This window comes from Accipiter gentilis, chromosome 15, assembly GCF_929443795.1.
Source record: "Accipiter gentilis chromosome 15, bAccGen1.1, whole genome shotgun sequence".
NCBI classification, from domain to species: domain Eukaryota; kingdom Metazoa; phylum Chordata; class Aves; order Accipitriformes; family Accipitridae; genus Astur; species Astur gentilis.
Window position 1 is genome coordinate 26946220 of NC_064894.1, and position 19574 is coordinate 26965793.

The 19574-nt window shown below is 38.8% G+C and overlaps 1 protein-coding gene across 6 annotated transcripts in view; it reads right to left on the reverse strand.

The window, feature by feature from the left end:
- The window catches only part of FAM184A (family with sequence similarity 184 member A), a 73635-nt gene extending 59021 nt beyond the window's left edge, over nucleotides 1-14614 (reverse strand). For all 6 annotated transcript variants that reach the window (XR_007508197.1, XR_007508196.1, XM_049817806.1 and 3 more), the window contains exon 1: nucleotides 14108-14614. Coding sequence is in view for 4 of the 6 variants with exons in the window: in XM_049817806.1 (XP_049673763.1) it covers nucleotides 14108-14275 (168 nt within the window). In the remaining 2 variants the exon portion in view is untranslated. The remainder of the gene's footprint in view (nucleotides 1-14107) is intronic.
- Nucleotides 14615-19574: the final 4960 nt, after the last annotated feature.

The window sequence follows — 19574 nt, forward strand, 5'->3', positions numbered from 1 at the left end:
GAAAAAAAATATTACTGAGCACTTGTGTGCAACTTGGCATTAAATAATTAGCTCAAGGCCTCTGGCCTTGAGGTGGGTACAGGTCTGTATCATGCACATGTCAGTTTATATATATTCAGTCTCTCAAACAAACATGCCTAGTTCTGACTGCTACTGTAAAAATCTCCATTTTTATATGAAAAGGGAAACAAACAAAAGAGCTAAATTGATGGCATATTGCAAAACACACAATTAGCTAAGAGAAAAATTTAAGAGTGATCTACGTATGCCATATACAAAGAACACACTCAGCTGAGAAATTGTTCTGAGGTACATTTTAAGACTATTCTATGTACAATGCAGCTTCCAATACACCAGTTTTAATTCCATAGAGTTATAAATAATGTCTTAACTTGTTAAGAGACAGTACGTAACAATTTGCTTTGCAGACTAAAACATTTAGCAGTGGACAACCAATTTGCTGAACTTTTCAAATACTTTTTTAAAGTTCAAATTTAGCTAGCAAATAGCATTTAAGCTTTGGTTTGTTTTGTTGTTTTGTTTTTTTTTAATAATAGCACTCTTAACTGCTTAAGTAAGCACAAGTTATGTCCAGTAATTAATGCACTTCTCCCACAATACAGTCAGGAATGGTTCTAATAAAGAGGACAGATTTTGATACCTAGCTTTCTGTTCTGGTTTTAGCAGATCCTTTCCCTAATTCTAATCCATACTTTAAGAGAACTTCCATGGGTTTCTACCTATAGTTTAACAGTTAGAAAGACTGTGTACAATACAGCTTTCAAAACCACATCTCTTCCATGAAAGTGTAAGGTTATTTGCAATAAAAAAAGAAACATTACAAATGAACAAGCTCACTGCATACTAACAGAGCCGTATACATTTCAGAAATGTCTCCTTTTACAGATAGGAATTTAAATAAATGCTTGCACTTGTTAGTTTGCCATAGGTTTTTCATTAAGTTCTTAATATACCTCCTATATTTTGGGCAGTCTTCAATCACAGAACCAGGACATAAAATGCACTAGAACTCAATGCAGAGATTCCAACGAATTCATTGAAATGCCATTAAAATGGAACATTAGTGATACCAGTGTATCATAATAAAGAAGGAACATTGCCCCCAACCCAAACATAAACATTCCAAAAAGAAGCAAAAAGTAGTAATGGACTGATTACCAAAATATTAAGTAACCACAAATCCCCCTGCACTTACCAGGAATTAGACTTACTTTCTACTCAATTACAAAAAAAACCCAAGAATCAACACAAGCTAAAGAAACCTGATCATCTGAGCTTATCAGGCCACATAAGAGAAAGAAAACTAAAGTTTTCAGTGCTTTGTGTACTGTCCTGGTTTCAGCTGGGATAGAGTTAACTGTCTTCCTAATAGCTGGTACAGTGCTGTGTTTTGAGTTCAGCATGCGAAGAATGTTGATAACACTGATGTTTCTGGTTGTTGCTCAGTATTCTTTAGACTAAAGTCAAGGATTTTTCAGCTTCTCATGGCCAGCCAGGGCACAAGAAGTTGGCACCTGACCCAAACTAGACAATGGTGTATTCCATACCATGTGACGTCCCATCTAGTTTAGGAACTGGGAAGTGGGGGGGGTGGGCAGGGAATCGCCACTCGGGGACTGGCAGGGTGTCGGTCGGCGGGTGGTGAGCTATTGCCCTGTGCATCATTTATACATTTCAATCCTTTTATTACTACTGTTGTCATTTTATTAGTGTTATCATTATCATTATTAGTTTCTTCTCTTCTGTTCTATTAAACCGTTCTTATCTCAACCCAGGAGTTTTACTTTTTTTTCCCCGATTTTCTCCCCCATCCCACTGGATGGGGGGGAGTGAGTGAGCGGCTGCGTGGTGCTTAGTTGCTGGCTGGGGTTAAACCACGACAGAACATCTGCAAGGAAAGAGATACAAGCTGCCTTGTAAGGCTCTTGAGCTACATTACACAGAAGATTCCTGTCTGGTAATACTATACTATACTTAAGAAAGCACAACATGAAATGGGCTGTTAATGCTGAAGCCCTGTAATCCATACCCCCCATATGCTATACACGTTGAGAAGTGAAACCTGCATCGTAGCTTCAGCTTCCACCCCGCCCCAGTTGCCTGAGAATGCACAAAAATTACCTAAAAATAAGCTATGCAATCCACTGTACTACATGATTTCTGTTTGAAAGCAACATATTCTTTAGAAACTAGCATAAGGAAGGTATAAACTGAGATGAAGGTGTAACCACCAGGAAATTCATTTGTTTCAACATCTGATACAGCCTACTGGGACTCAGATAGCAGGTAACAGACCATTTATAAAGGCAAACACAAGTGTATAAGAAAAGAGCAGCTATGCATTATACCCGTGTTGTCATGCAATAAATCAGTGACTCGAATTAGAAAGTCAAATTAAATCAAATTGCTTCAACTGTGCTTATTTTCACAGAAAAGAACACATAGGAGGAGTTGACCAAAAAGGATGTACGATTGAAAATTTCACTGTGATAAAAGACAGACTTGCAAAGGTAGTCTTTCACAACCCTCTAATGAACAGGAACAGATTAGGTATTCATTCTGCATACAACTTGAATTAACTGTTTCCTCCTGTTACAGACTGGTTTAGCATATACTCGCAACTGCAACTCAATGCCCTTGTGCTGGGAGAGGTGTGGCAGTACCAACACCCAATCAAAACCCCTTTTTGGTTCTGGGATGTTAACCTCTACCAATCAGGTTATGTCAGAAACAACCATTACAAATCTGTAACACAGTTAGCTTTAAGCAATTTCCTAAGACAGTTAAATCTTGAGAAGCATACTGAAGGAAAAAAAAAAAGTGAAGAAAAAAAAAATTTAGTGACAGATGTACAAATTCCCCAATCTGCCTCCTGGTGAGAAAGAATCCCACTTACTCTCTAATCATCCATCTAGAATATAGTTGACACATCTGCTCTATGATTAGACCTTAAATTGCTGCAAGGACAACAGGATAGGCCAAAGGGCTACTCCAAGTTGTATTTTAGTCTCCGAGCTGCATTTCCTTACAGATTTATTTCTTGAATATTTGCGTATGTGATTTGAGCCTTTCAGGCATAGAGATCCCTAGAGGAACTTAAGGTAGTACGTTTGAACAGTATCTGTTCATGGGTATTTAGACTCTGCGAAACAATGCACTGGGAAGTTCTCAGAGCTGAACTGACTTTGCATTGAGGAGGTAACAGTGGTTTGCCCATAGGAAAACAAACAACATAGCAAAGATCTTCACTCTACAAGAATTGTTCCATATACAAACAAATTAATTTTCTCTCAGCAGAGTGATATTAAGTTCAAAGTTTCCCAAAACAAAATGTAGCAACACCTAAATGGAGAAACAGGGTGAAAGAGGTAGTGATCTTACAGACCCGTATCACTGTTTTTGATTAATCATCAAAATTTTTTTTAAGTAGTACATAATTTCAAGATGCAATTTCCTCTTCTTTTGAGAGCTATAAGGGCTTTTGAATCTCAGATACTTTGGGCATCATCCAGAAACAGAACAGATAACTTCAATTAATTTTATGACAAGACAACTTCATTTCCAACTTTGTAAAATCCTTAAAAGGTAAGAATGCAATCATTCAGAACAAAATTAAACCAAGTATAAATCCTGAAGGAAATCATCAAGTTTTGTGTTGTATATTCCCTAAGTCAGCTTTAGGAACTTGAACCCCTCTTTTAGAGTCTTGACTATATGAATAAAATGCTGCTGCTCTTTTAAATATTCTCAAACATTTCTTAATTTGCTGACAGAACTCCCTAAAAAATAGTAGGGCTTGTTTTTATTTTCACTTCTTTGTCTTTTTGTCAAGCTTTTGGGAAGCCACTACAAAATGGCACGGCACACATTTTCAGAGAAATAATTCACTGCACTTACCTTCATAGTGTTCAGCGAAATCAATGTTATAGCTCACCACGTTGACTACAAAAAAGGGTTTGGCAATCGTAGTTATACAAGTTGGGCCTCTAAGAGATCTTGCTAGTAGGGAAACGTACTGGTTTGCGTAACAGTAAGTAAAACTAACTTACTTCTGACATCAGTGCCAGTGAAGCGAGAAAGTCGAGGCAGCCCCGCGCTCAGCACCACAGAGAGCGGCAGGCTGCGCCCTCCCCCGCCTCCGCGGGACCGGAGCAAAACCGGGCGAGAGAAAAATCCAACACCCTTCCAAGACAACCGACAGGCAAAGCGTCAGACAAGGCTCCGCTTCGCAAGTCTGCCAAGAAAAGCTCGCACAGCCTCTGACTTCGCTAAGATGATATACCATGTTCTTTGATAAAATCAGTTCTTGTAGTTAAACTTGAGGCTACTCTCAGTTCTTCGACATACACTGCACAGAGGAAAGGATTTTCTTTATTTCTTTCTGTACACTTAAACAAATTCTTCCCTTTTCTATAAGAAACTATAAGAATCCTTATTCTATACACGAGAACAAAAGAGGCTCAAGAATTAGTAGCAACTCTAGAGTCAAATAGGGCAAATCAGTCAGGACTTCAATGAGATTTTCTTCAAGGGACCGCATTTGCCATATTTCATTGGTATGGTGTCAAACAGTATTACCATTTCATACGGGCACATACAGAAGCACATATATTTTATAGTGAGAGGACATGTTACTTCTGTCTCCAAATTTGCCAAAATAACAGTTTTCTTGAAAGCAAGAAATCTAGTTACCCTCAGGAACAGGGAGTATAGGCCCATAAGAAGAAGAAGAAAAAAAATTTAAATTGTCATTAGAGAAAAAAGTCTAATACACGAAAAGCTCTGTCCAAAAATATTTCTGGGATATAGTTCATTCTAGAGTATCAACTCATAGCTATGGAAAATAACACAAACCAACAGAAGCTAAACTTGCTTCAGGCTCTTGGCTTGTACAGAAGGTGCAACGATACTTAATATAGCAGTGCCTGCCCAAACATAAATGACAAGGATTGCAATCTCATGCAGTAGCTATATGGAGGTAAGGCACAATATACACAATATGTCAAACTGTGAATGGTCTACACTGTAGACTGAAGAGGCACACATGGCAAAGTGTGAAGCAGAGCATGGAAATAAAGAAAGGCAAGACAAGAATCATGGGTGTAAAGAGATTGGCCACAGAATGTTCCCAGACCAGCTCAAAGAACACAAACTGATCTTCACGTCAAAGTCCAGTCTCTGTTTTAGGACACATTTTTGCAAATTCTATAATTCTATCTCAGCATAAAGCAAACAGCAATATGCTTTAAAAAAAAAAAAAGAAAAAGACTAATTTTAATGACATAGGAACTTAATGGAACTATAACTTAATGCTACAATATAAGATACAATATGGAAAACTAGCAAGCAACCCAACAAAAATAATGGATCAAAAATTGCAGATAAAGTTTTACCACTCACTGGCATAACACAAAGATGTTGTTTTTTTAAATAAGTAATGTAAGTAGTATACATTACTTACGTTGGCAATACAAGTTATTGTTGGAAAGACATACATAGATTCTCAAGGTGTTTAAAAAAAATTTTTTTAGCCTGTAAACATATCCTTGATTGTTACTACCAGCTACAAATAAACTGTATTTTTTGAAGTGTCAAACCTATACATATAACACAAAGCAGATAAATAAACAAGAAAGTATAATTTACCACTGTTTTCATTTGTCAAATTTTAAAAGGACAGAGAGTCATAGGAGATCACTGAAATACATTTTAGTACAACCTATCCAAACATATTAGCATCCATACTGCGAAATACTAGACCCAAGAAGGCAGTGTCAGACACTTTTTACTAGAAGTTATAGCTTTCAGTCATGTTGTGAGCAAAAACATTGTTCAATTAAAAATCTCTGGATCATAGCACACCTGTTTTCTGAACACATTACAATTCAGGTTTCTAGAAACAAAATTTTAGGAAACTGGCTGAAAAGGTTACTTTAATCTCATAAAATCGAAAACAGAAACCAAGTATTTCTTATAATAACCTCATATTTCTTTTAGCTAAAAGGTTGTCTTTCATTTAACAGGAGTATCTTGAACAAGAAGGACTTCATTAACTTTTTAACAGTAGCTATTTTTAAAGGCTGTCATTTTGAACCTAGCCAAGTGACAATCTCAGCAAAAGGTTGTTCTTCTTCATAGCCTTGTAGGTTCAGTTAAAAAAGCCCGACCGAGGAAACAGAAGCAGGTAATATGCATTAAGTAGGACAAGACAGTGAATAGCTTTAGACTGTTTTTGTTTCTTGTGGTTATTTTTGGAATGCCAATGCCTTTGGTTATTGGTATGACATCAGTCATTAGAATACATAGAAGCCTGGCTTACTACTGCCAAACCTGTATCAGCCAAGAGACATACACATCTGAATTCATAATGTTATGTTGAGATTTGCCAGATTTATTTAGTGACTACTTAAGGTAATGCCCCCCCTCCTCCACACAGTTAACAGGAGAGTAAAGTTTTCAAGGGAGACTTAGAGAAACAGTAGTATCACTGACAAAATTACTGTTTTTATTAAAGCCAAAGCCTGAGTTTAGAGAATGAGCTATTGAAAAAATCTCAGTGGTTAGAAGCTACTTAAGGCTGAAGTTACCATACCAATGCAATGACTTATGGCAAATAACATTTCTACACATGTATTAAATGCAGTATCAATCTAATTGCACTTCTAGACATTAAAAAATAAAGTAGATGTGACCAATAGATTGCATGACAATATAAAAATATCCAAATACAAACAATGCTGTTACTGAATACAGTTTTACAGTGTTTGAGGAAAGTACAGAACCACTATGACTAAGATTAAATTGCAATCTGACTTTTTTCTAAAGAAGTGGTAAGACTCATCATTTTGAAACAACTTCTTTGCACCTTCATGGTATTCCAGATAAAAAAACCAAAAAACAACCCACCTGTTTTCTGCCAATACATTTTCATATGACTTGACAAATCAGAACTAACTTGCAGGATTCAGTACTTCAAAGTGCTATGACCATGCTAATTTACAAGTGTACAAAGGAATGGATCTATAAATACCTTGTACAATTACAGTGTTCAACCATTGATCTTTTTCAAATATACATAACAGACTCTCCTGTTTACAACTTTTGCATCTGGAGGAAAACATCTCAGTATTATGTTCTTAACTCTGAACTGGCACTTTCTTACCTAAATCAAGTTAATAGCAAAAGCCTTCTTTCGTAATGCAGTACTTATCCGAAAACTGTAACAACAACAGCAAAAAAACCTCACCACAAAAATCAAACTGAATTTCAAGTATTTCTTAATTTTTTTCTATAGGATTTATATCATCATATGTAAAAAGCAGCTAAAGGTTGACAGATGTTAAACTTTACGGATGTTGCCATATCAGAATTCATTTATAGCCTGCATGTTCGTTGTTCTTTAGTTTTTAAATTTTGACATGCTGATAACACTGAACTTTGTACTAAAATCCTCATCTTTCAGGTTTTCCTTAAATATCCTTAATGTGCTGATGTATCAGATTTAACAGCTGAAGTTCATATCAGAGTCATAACATCTAACAGTTTTCCAGCTCCTTGTAATTCTATATTATCTAATTATAGCAATAAATACAAATAAGCATAGAGCAAGAGAATACATATCGAATCATAGAATCATTTAGGTTGGAAAAGACCCTTAAGATCATCAAGTCCAACTGTAAACCTAACGCTGCCAAGTCCACCACTAAACCATGTCCCTAAGCACCACATCATGCTATTCATCCTCTCCCCCAATTTATTTGTCTTTATTTTGATTATTCTTTTAGATGTTTGTAAAACATGAAAGAAAAAAACAACAACAAAACAATCTCAGAAAAGCTAATATATGCATGAGCATATTAAAGAGGCATTTCAGACTCTAGTAGCTTATGTTAATGTGTGATCAGTTTTTCAACATCACCACACTTTCAATTACACATGCATACAGAAAATTACCTTTAGAACATTAAGCTGTCAGTGGTCTCAGAAGAACTCTGAGTTAGTAGTCAACCATTAAGACTATGCAGGTGGAAAGGAATTTCATTTGAGTAAATTTTTGTTATATATTATTCTTGTCCTCCCTCCCTCTCTCTTCTTGATGTCTTGTGACAAAAGACTGTAAAGTCATTGACCTAATTCACACATACCACAACACTGAGCTCTAAAATATACCCACACCAGGTCCATATAGCACCCCGTAGTCTCACCTTATAGGTATGCAATAATGAATGGAAGAACCATTCAAGGGAGATACGGTCCTGAGCTCTTCAGAGTATCAGAATAATTAACTTTTTTCAACTAGTCCTGACTGGGAAAAAAACCAGCATTAAATAAGAGTTCCCAGACTTCATATCAGGACTATCAACTCTTTTTTTTTTTTTTTAAATATCCCTGATCTCTTCTTTCAGAGACAAAGAGCATATTAACTAAAACACCAAATTCCATAAATTTTTTTTCCTACAAAACATGAAAGGTAAGAAAGACTTCTTCAGGTCTAAATTAGAAGCCACAGCTGCTTTAAAGCAATTCAAAGTGCTTCAACTAGCAAGTATTCAGATAAAGACAATAACTGCTGATTTTATTTAAGGTCTGAAAAAGATTTGGAGAGCCTGAAAGCTCTACTTACTTTTTCTGAACTATACCAGATGGTATTAAAGACATGCCATTTTTACCCAGTCCCATCTTTGTCCTTATACCGTCACGGGTACAGAAAACTTCTCTTCTGTGATTATCCCTTGCTAAGATCATAACTACTGCAGAATGAGGACACAGTCAAAACACCACATGGACAAGAGTCAGAAAGGGAAGACGGAGAGACTATACTACCAGGATTAAAAAAAAAGAAACATCTTCAGATACCTGCTTCAGAAATATTCTCTCTCTCACTCTCTCAGTTCCTACCTTCAGTCTCTCCCTTCTTAGAGGGTTTACTTCAGCTATGTTTGGAATAACTAACACAAACCAAAATTAAATATCTTCAGAGAAATGTACAAGAATTTAATATCTACTATTACATTGTCATACCTTCTAGTCCTTGAAAATTATTTTTATGTAATAACAAAACATAACATTTATTCCCACATTACCAGTCAGAAGCATATGCAAAAATTTTGACATTCAAATATGTAGTCAAATCACACCCACCTCAAGATTTCAGTTCTTTTCATGCAATCCTAGAACTGTTAGCAAATACTGGCCTACTGCCAATGTTAACACACATCAGAGAGATGACATAAGGTTGCTTAAAAAACTCAACCCCAAGTTTTTACAAAACTGTTAATGGCATCAACTACCACATGATGACAGCTAACATCAAAACAGTTCCACAGGGTTTTTCAGATTCTAATTTCTTCCCTATTTTTAAGGGCTCTTCTTTTTAAGTTTTCTTACAATCCTATGCATAACGAGCCTTCTGCAAGAGGTTTAGTTGTTTTGTTTCCTGAGGCAGAATACTTCCAAATAAAACCTCAAAGTTTCACTGGAAACTTTTTGTTAAGAATCATTAATATAAGTAATATAGCTCTTACTTGCATAGCACTGCATTCTGTGACAGCTGAGGGACACCTTTAACCATCGCAGCATAAAAGTCCACACAATAAGAAGCATAAGCACCTGAATTAAAGAGTATCAAATTTGCTCTTTATTCTTTGAAATAAATTTAATATCTACATCCTCAAGCAACTCACTGGGCTAACAACGACATTAGCATCTATTCTCTAAGTACTTCCCTCTAATGCAGGAAGACAGGAAAACAAAGGAGAAATTTAAGTTGTTTTTTTTTTTTAAAAAAGCAGTTCCCCAAATTTACACAAGAACCTGATAGCAGAGTTGAGAACAGAACTCTGGTCTCAGGAGTCCCAGATTCTAGTTTCTTGTTTACTGAAGTATGGTGCGCCTTGGATAACTTTGTTGCCTTAGTCTTTGAACTAGTTTGAGGTTTTTTGAACCTTTCCAGAACTAAACTATCCAGTTCTAAGCACATAACAAGGGAAAACATCAGTTTTTGTAATTTTTTCTTTTTATTAAATAGATAGAAACGATCACTGTAGGATGTGTATCATCTGCATGGCACTTACTGACTCTTCTTCAAGTTAATGGAAAATTTCTGCAACTGATATCATGCAACCAAATCAATGCTGAAGATTCTCATTGCATAATCCCAGTGCAGATCATGCAGTTCCTCCATAAAGTCAAAGATTTATGTTGATGTCACAAAGCTTGCACAACAGGCTTTGCAGACACGTTTAGGATATGCACTTCTCAATCCCAAATGCTCAAGCTGAAAACTACAACACAAAAAGAAAAAAAAAAAAAAAAAGAAAAAAAAAGAAAAACCCAACTCAAACCAAAACCACTTGAACCTGTCCTCTTCTGACAATTGTAAAATCTAATCCCAGACTCCCCTATTGATGTAAGCATAGCAGCAAATTGCTTTTTGTTTTCTATTCCAGTTGTCTTTTGCAAGCTAATTAAATATATATGCATATTTTCATCTGCAGCAGGCATAATTCAACAATGCATTAGCACACCAGCATGCAGTAGTACAAACACATATATGCAATCTCATAATCGCAGTTTATTTCTTGTTGGCTTTAATCTTTGTGTCAGATGCTACTTTATCCCCAAACTGGTACACAGATCTTTCAAAACGCCTAAAAATAAGGAGCTTACGCTGAAGAGGAAGACCTAAAATTGCTTCTGTTACAATTTACCACCGTCTTTAAACATGACATGGAGTATCATCTTATTTTTTAAAGCTGCATTTCTAACTACTTGTTTTACCTTCCCCTGTGAATTAAGCATATTAAAGTTAAATCAAGTAAGTCTTCCCCTCCCCGCCCAAAAGTAAAACTAAAGTTAAGCACTTCAGAAGCGTTGTGCTTAGTGAAATGGATTTGTATCTTATTTTGCCTCACTCTGAATTACTGATTAAATCTGGTTATTAAACAAATTTCACCTTTTTCTTTGTGTTCCTGTATTGTTTTGACTGAAACATCAGACTCTCCAAGTAATATGGAAATATAACAGAGGAATCCTAATTTTAGAATTTTACATTTACTTCATGAGTGACCTGCATCTTCTACAGAGAAAGCATTTTCTTCTGCTCTTACTAATGGCTCGTAATACAAACTGTACAAGGACAGGCAAAAATAAACTCTTGAGTCACATTTCTTTTGTCAGAAGACAGAAGCTGTCTGGATAACTTAACTATGTGTATCCCTTTGGCAATGCTCCATGCATATTTAGATTTCCTTTTACTATACTGCATTGGTAGGTTTGGTTTGACCTGGTAAAGTGCCCAAGTTCAGCTCTAAATCCACTGAGAGACTTAATGCATCTTCAAGGGAGTCTTAGAGAAGAGTTGGAAGACAAAAAATAAATGGGGAAAAGTTGAAAGGTGTGTGAGAAGTGTCTTATATATAAGGCATTAAACAATTTGAGGAGTGCAATTAAGAAGTGGTATTCTTAGTAGGAAGTTTCTAGATTACTGAAGAGGAATTCTATACACCTAAGTTAGTAAGCATTTGACCAAGCAGAAATTGGTCAGAAGACCTTCATAGAACTATCCTAATATCTTTTTCACATCATCTTATTTCCAGAAATCTTTTGCAAAGTGAAGTTAATTCTTCCCTGACAGTTAACTCTTGCTTACAGAAATTAAGTATCATGTTTATATTTTTTCCCTGTAGCTTGAGTCCTTTCTTAAGGATTAATTTCTGCAGCTACCTATCAAATCAGGCTTCAGATTCAAGAGCAGGTTAGAAAGTTTAGATTATACTTTACCCAGAAGTTTCTATACTTCTTTTAAGCCTCCCTTTCTGAAAGGTGAAGTAACAAACAGAAAATGCAGGACCTGAGCCCTCTAACTACAAAACTGTCAAAATGTGCACATCCACCTCAATGAAATTGATGTTATAGAACGCTTTTTATCTTAATCTTTAAATTCTTAATTTTATTGTAGCTATAGGATCAAGAGAAGTATTTTTATTATACATCCTGTTTTACATCTAAAAATACTGTTCTTCGCTGCAGACCTTCAGTCAGTACAAAGATCAGCCGATTTTCCAAGTTTTTTCCCTAAAACTTGAAAACAAGACACAAACTGAAACATTACCAGAACCTGCAAGTGACTGCGAAACAAATACAAGATTCCAGTCCTGCAAAAGTCCAATACACATGTAAACTACTTGCACAAGCACATAATTCACAGTTATTTTAAATACACATGCAGAAGACAATTTGTAGCTTTTATTTGCACTACTCTGAAGTCTTTGGCAGGACATGCACATAATTTCTACAATTTTAAAGAACTCTACTATGGATCATAAAAAACCCTATAAAACTCCCCCAGTATTTACTTTCACGCTCTTCACGTTTTCCAATACAGAAGTTCAAAATATTCCAGCACCATGCATTTAAATCCATATTTAACTCACATCCACCTCAAGATATCTATGCCCTCTCAGTTATTACGTGTCAGGGAACATGTCCAGTGATGTGGAAGTCATGGGTATACACAAATGACTTCACAACAGAAGTGGAACACTGTTTCTGACATCAACTATAAACTGCTGGGTAAATTCCTAGAGAAAGGAAGGGAAATATATCAAAGGACACACACACAAATAAAAATTATTCTTTGAAAGTATTACTTTGCATATGCACTAGGCCTTAAGGTAAGTCTAACATACATTTATGGTCTCCACCTGCTTTTTGCACCTTTCAGGGAGCACAAGCCTGTAGCAGTATCTTTAATATTTTAATTCATCATTTGTGTGCACGTGGAGTAAAACCAAAGAGATTCTTCAGCTTATTTTAATTCTACTTTTCCTATGAAGTTACAGTTTCTGTTCCACCAGTGTTCGCGTATAGAGAAATGAGACTCTGAATTCAAAGGCAAGACAAAATACCCCTTGGTCATCAGTTTTCTAATGCATTAAGGTGCACAGTGTGCCATGAGAAACACTATTTTTAACTGGTCAACAGTGCATCAACTGTGCATAAAGATGAACCGTCTCCACTGTGAGACTGCCAGCAGTCTTCATTCTCTTCATTCTTAGTTGCAACGAAATGTCACCTTCATCCATTTTAGCATACATTTGAAGAATGCAAGCAGTTCCCACAGTGCTTTTAAATTACCTTTAAAAGTTTTAGCTATATAATTCTCGACAGAAATTACTTCTTCTGCTTTCTCTTTAACAAAGATAACCTGCCTTTCATTTCCTAAGCAATGCTATTCAGCTATAGCTTGAGCATCATACAAGAGAGATTACAGCACCAAAGCATTTTTTAAGTTATTCTAAGTAAATCATAGCTACAGTCACATCTGAAACACGGGGCCTACGACCCTTAACGACATGCTTTTGAAACGCCTTGTAGTTTGACCCCAGCCTTTAACAAAGATACGATGCATTTCCTATACTGGGGATGATATAATGAAACCTGTTCCATCAGCCCTACAAGACCAGAGACAGCCTCACACTTTGCCCTCACCGTCTAAGGCATTTAAGATGTTACCAGACACCTTAAATAAGAGCATTTCTCTTCAGCAAAAGGAAAGCAAGCATCAACTTGCATCTCTCCATTTAAAAAGACTGAGAGAACGGCGTACAAAAGAGCTAGAAGAGAAGCTACAGTTTCCATAAAATAAATAGCAAGTATCAGCCCAGCAATCGGGGATCGCCTCCCACGCACCCAGCTACCTGCCTGGGCCAGACGGGATTTGGACACAACTAACTGGGAACGGGTACTACGGCCGTTCCCCTGAACGGTTCGCCGCTACCGCCCGCCCTTCCCCGTCTCCACGTTTGCGGTACGCCGGAGCGGTGGCCGCAGGACCCCGGCTACGCCGCGATCCCCTTCCCCGGGGGACCGAGGCCGCTCCCGGGGCGAGGCGGCCGCTCCGGGCCCGGCCTTCGGGCTACAAACCCGGCCGCATCCCACCCGGATTTAGCACCGACCCCGAGCGCCAGCCTCCCCTCAGCCCCCAGCTCTGCCTAGAAGCGAAGGGAAACGAGGGGGAAGAAGTAAAAGGCGGCGGAGGAGCCGGCGCGCCTCCCGCCGCCCGGCGGGGAGGACTCTCCCTCACCTTGGTCAGCTGGGCGATCTTCTTGCTCATTTTGAAATGCAGGTCCGGGCTGTGCTCGCCCCCCAGCCCCGGCTGGGCCGAGCCGGAGCCGAGTTTTCCCGCGCCGGGCGCCGAGCCGCCGCCGTAGCCGTGCTGCGGCTGCTGCCAGCCCATCCCCGGGGTCGCCATCTTCACCGCCCGGCCCCCGCCGCCGCCGCCGCTCGGGCTCCACCGGCACCGGCCCTAGCGGGGAGCCGCGCCGAGGGCGGCCCAGCCTCTTAGCGTCGCCCGAGGCGCTTCCTCCCGCCCCGGGACCGGCTTCGGGCTCTTCCTACTACCGCCGTGCCCACCAGCCGCGCCAGGCTTCGGCGTCAACCTCTCGGGGCCGCTGTGAGGAGAGGCGCCAACCTCTCCTCTCCTCTGCCCTCCCCCCCCCCGCTCTCCGTCCGTTCTGCCCGGCACCGGGCCGAAGAGGCCGAGGAGGCGGCGGCGGTAACGGGGCGACCCTCCCCGGTTGCCGGGGTGCCGCCGGGCTGTTTACGCCGTGTTAAGCCCCCGCGTCACTGGCCGGCCCCGCCCGCAGCCCCTCCCCGCCTGTCAGAGCGGCTGCGGCCCGAGGGACCTCGCCTCCCGCCTTCGCGCCGCGGGTGCGCGCGCTGCGTTCGTTCGTTCGTTTGTTCCCGCCTCCGCCCCTGCCCCCCTCCTCCCCCCCCCCCCCCTCCCGCCTTGGGAGCGGGGCGGGAGGCGGAGTACAGGTTTTAGGCAGGGTTGTCCCTCTGTGGTGGGATGGGTATGCCGGCCGCCCTAAACCTTTTACCTCACGGAGAGAGCCCTGAGAGGGCAGTGGGTGCCGGGGGGGGGGGGCGAGGGCAGAGCTCCTCAGTGCTGGAAGGGCGGCAGGGGTAGTACAGTCCGGTGTGTGGGGGTGAGTGAGGTGGGTGAGGGATTTGTAGGCCCCTGGGGTATGTACCGGTCAGAGACGGAGTAAGTGTCCTTTTCTCACAGTGGTAGGGGCAAGTAACGTCTGAAAGTTGAAGTAGGTAGTAAATTAGACGAGCGTTTGACAGCACAACGACCTCGGGTTTTGGGGGAAGAAACATGACGGTGCTCACGGATGGCAGGGTGAGCTGGCATTCGCTTGAGCTGGCCAGTCTCTGCCCTTGCTACAGAGGCTGCCTCTGCAGACCACGGTTATGGACCCATGATCTGATGAGTATGGAATGAAGGTCCCTGCCAGAAGGAGTTCGCACCTGAATTTAGGATGTCCTTTAGCTTGGATTTGACTGCTCTCTTCTCCTGTTTCCATCCCGTGCGACTCCTGAGAATAGCCATCCTCTTTAACAATTTAATGTCTCTTTGCTAAGCTCTGGCCTTATGAGAATATATATATTAATGTGGTTGGACACATCTGATTTCCTGATTAATGGCCTCTGCACTCATTTTTTAAAGAGTCCTTGGTACTCTCTGTCAAGTAGTTAATTTTTTACTGCTTTTTTTCTGCTCTAAAAAAATCTCTTCTTTGCTTGCGTTCTTTGTAGGCTGACAGAAATATCAAAGAGGTAAACTACAAAAATACACAGTTAACTCTGTTGTTCTCAACAAGGGTGTGGAGAAAAGCATCGCTTAGAATTTGCAAATGGTAGAAATAGGTGGAATGGTAAATGATAAGAAGAGGTCCGTATCACGGAGCAATGTGTGTCACCTGCTAATAGAGATACATGCTAATATAGTATAAATAACCAACTCACCATGAACTGTCAGGGCAAACCTGAGGTGATGGGGCAAATGAGATTCTCTGATGTATAGATGGGATGCTATCCAGAAGGTACAATTAGATGTTGCTACTTTTGTACAGGTTGTGAGAGTACAAGAGAATACTTGCATCAGGGTCTGGGGTCTGTAATTTCTGTGCATCAACACACTAGAAAGGTGTTTGGAAAAGGGCCAGAAGAACTAAAGAGGTTCTGGAAAAAGTCTTAGATATTGAAAGATATAATAAACCCAAAGTATTTTGAATAGTGAAGAGTCTAAGAAGCGATTTAATCCCAGTCTTTAAGTGGCTGTGTTGCCTTAAGATCAGAATTTGCATTGTTCGGGAAATTCTGTCACTGATTTTTTATTTTTTTTTTCTTCTGAAGTGGCCCATTCTGGCAACAGAGAACAAAGGACAGATGGTGCCTACCCAGGCAGTGATTCATACACATGAAATACAAGGGGAAGAGAGAATATTAGGAGCATCTGTATCAAATCTGTGTCCATAGATGACATCCATGAATAGCACATACTGTTAATTCAGTTTTATCAAATTAAAAAATAATTCAGTGGCAGAGGAGACTGTGATTTTTCATGTCTAGGAATGTCAAACTACTAATTAAAGCAGTAGATTGATTGTGAATGCTTGGTTACAGATAATGGTTGTGTCTGGCTGATTGCGTGACCTTAAGCAAGCTTCTTAATTCTTGTGCAAAAGGGCACTTTCTTTAGTGTACCTAATAATGCCTCTGATATTAAGGAGTGGCTGGCTCAATTTATTATTCCTCCTAGAAGTCTCAATGGTTACAGAAATTATTATTTTAATCTTAATCTATACATTTTAAATATTTTGGGTAGACTTATTTTTCAAATAAATTAGAGTGATTTGGATTTGTCAACATTTCTTCTGGGACAAAAAGCCTCACTGTTTTATTTTTCCAGATTCTTTTGAGGAGTATGGATATTTGCTGTGGTTCATATTGGCCCCAAATCATTGTTTTGAAGCATTTTGAAGTGACTTATATCTGCTAGGACAAAACAGTCAAATATGTTTAATTTTTGTCTCCTTGTACTGAGTTGCTAAATACTAAGTTTTGTCTAGGTGCTTTTAAATTAAAAAAAGTGATTAAATATTCTTTGTCAATATTTCATGTGCCTTTTAATAGTAATTTTCATATTTAAATTTTTCCAAGCTTCTCTCTACGCATTTTATGCCGTTAGAGCTCAGATGGTGACTGCTAAGCTCTCTTCCATTCAGGTCTGCATGTGTAGCATAGAGCCTGTTTTCTTTAAGGATGCTGCTGAGGAGAGGCTTTATGCAGCAGAACAGTCAGGACCCCAGTGCTTTTTTCCCTTAGTGGAATTTCATGTTTCATCAGTGTAGTAGGATCTGTAGGTCCAAAGGTCTCTCAGGGCTTGGGCTGAGGCCATCCAGAGGCAAATGGGGAGACAGCAGCGCTCAGGGTTTGCTGAAGGGTGCAAAAAAGCCATGGAATGAGGCAGGGCTCTTGATGTGTATCATTGCTGTGAAAGCTGCACAGTGAAACCTTTAGTGTCTCCATCACCACGGGCTTATGTAAGTGACATACAATTTGTATTTATCCAGTGTCTCCATGTGAGTATAGGCCCTATGTAGGAGTGTGTTTGGTATATGTATACGGAAGATTTTTTAATAAATTTGAAAATATCGTTAGTGAATATATGCTTTAAGATTGCATTTTTATGTATCTGCTATGCATATATAGCAGCATATGTGCAAGACATACAATGACTTTATAGTTTTGCTTTTCCTGATGTAAAATCAACAACACTGTCTATGTGGAAATCTACCTGTGCTTTTTTTTTTTTATTCTACTGCCTATCTATTTATCTGTGTATTTGTTGTTCAAATGTTCTGGTAGGTGTGTATGTTTTCTAAAATTATGAAATACCATTGCTGAGGTTTGGAAAACCAGGAAAGAATTTAATTTACGTTCAGTCTGCTGGGAATATTGTGGATTACAGATTTCCATGTGTACAAAAAAACCTTTTATCTCATCACAGCTTTGACTGAGATAAATGTGTGCAATCACTCTATGCCTTATTTTCAAGCCATAGGCACAAAACTCCCTCTCCGATTCTTTATAGATAGAAAGTGTTACAAGGGCTAAGCTTGCTTTGTGATAATGTCTTTTGACAACTCTGAAGATGTCAGAAAGTCGGCAGCTTTTACTGAAAGGACAGTCAACAAGAAATTTGACCTACTGGTCTTTGCAGGTTTCTGCTGTTTAATTTGTAAGCTTGCAGCTACAACTCTGAACAGCAAGTTTTCAAATTTTTTTGCAAATGTGTATGAACAAAGGTGTTTATCACAATTCTCATGTTCATTTTAATTGAATGGTTGAATTATGCAAGTAACTAAATACTTAAAATGTGGAGACTCTTAAGAAACAGTCTATTTCTACCAGAATGCTAAATTAACCATTTATTATATACATACCTTAAGTTTATATACAGGTTTAATTTATTTTAATAAAGTAATAAATCACCATTTAAAAGCATAGTATAAAATACCCAAAATAACAATACAGCTTAAACATATCTGTCACTCCTGCTTTAATTTTCTGGTCCAAACAAACCTGATGGAATATAATAACTGAATAAGCCCATGATGTCCTACTTTAACATAAAGACCTCATTGCTAAGGCTGAGGTTAATCTATGATGCTGAGATTTCTGTGTAAGAAATCGTACAAAACAATTTTGTTTTGAAGGTGTACAAGTAACAAGGGCTTCTTCTGTCAGCTGTAGATAATAATATAAAGAGGGGCATATTTTCTGATCTATAAAGGACAAAAGAGTAGCCAAAATTGCCTTCCTATGGGTGCATATATAATCATGATGGATATGCAGGGGGGAGGTAAAGAACCAAACAAAAATAAAAACATCCTAATAACTTTGAAGTAATCTCATGACCTTTTAATTTGTCATTAGCAAGACTGTGATTTAGGTAGGGTACACAATTGGGTCAACATTTCAGGATACTCATCTGAGAAATTCAATCCATTACCCTCTTGCCTCTATGTCTGCAAAGTAAGCTTTTAGTCAATAATGAGTCAATGGTACAGGGACACAAATACAGGTTTAGGACTCTACTGGTAGATCTTTGGTCCTTACATCTTTTGGGTTTTATAATTTTGTGGCTGTAGGCTGCCTTGGCCTTCAAAGCTTGAAAGACTCAACCCCTGCAAGTCTTGAACTAATGTGTATGAGAAACCTGGCATAAGTTGAACATTTCGAGTAAGTAAGCAGAGAATGGTGAACACACATCTGATATAGATGAAGCTGTTGTGTCCTTTATTATGTCTAGTTGACCATCTAGGAAACTGTTAGTGTGTGGAAAATAATTTAGATCACTAATAGCTAAAAGGAATGCCACATCATGCACGTGTCCAAACTGGAACTACTGTCAAGATACGATGGAAAAGAGAGTGTTTTGGCTGCAACTTGTGAACAAGCATATTTGAATGGTTGTTTTTTTTGATGATTCTTTGGAAATTAATTTTCCAGATTCTGTAGAGATGTGCACTGGCACACAGAAAAATTCCCATGAGCAATTATCTCCAGATAATTCTATCTTTAAATCCACTTGTATATTCTCTTGCACAATATTTTTATCCTCACTTGGAAATATGCAGCTGGGGGCATGTGGCTTTTTATTAGAAAAATTAACGACAGCCCACTCTTTCATGTCAATT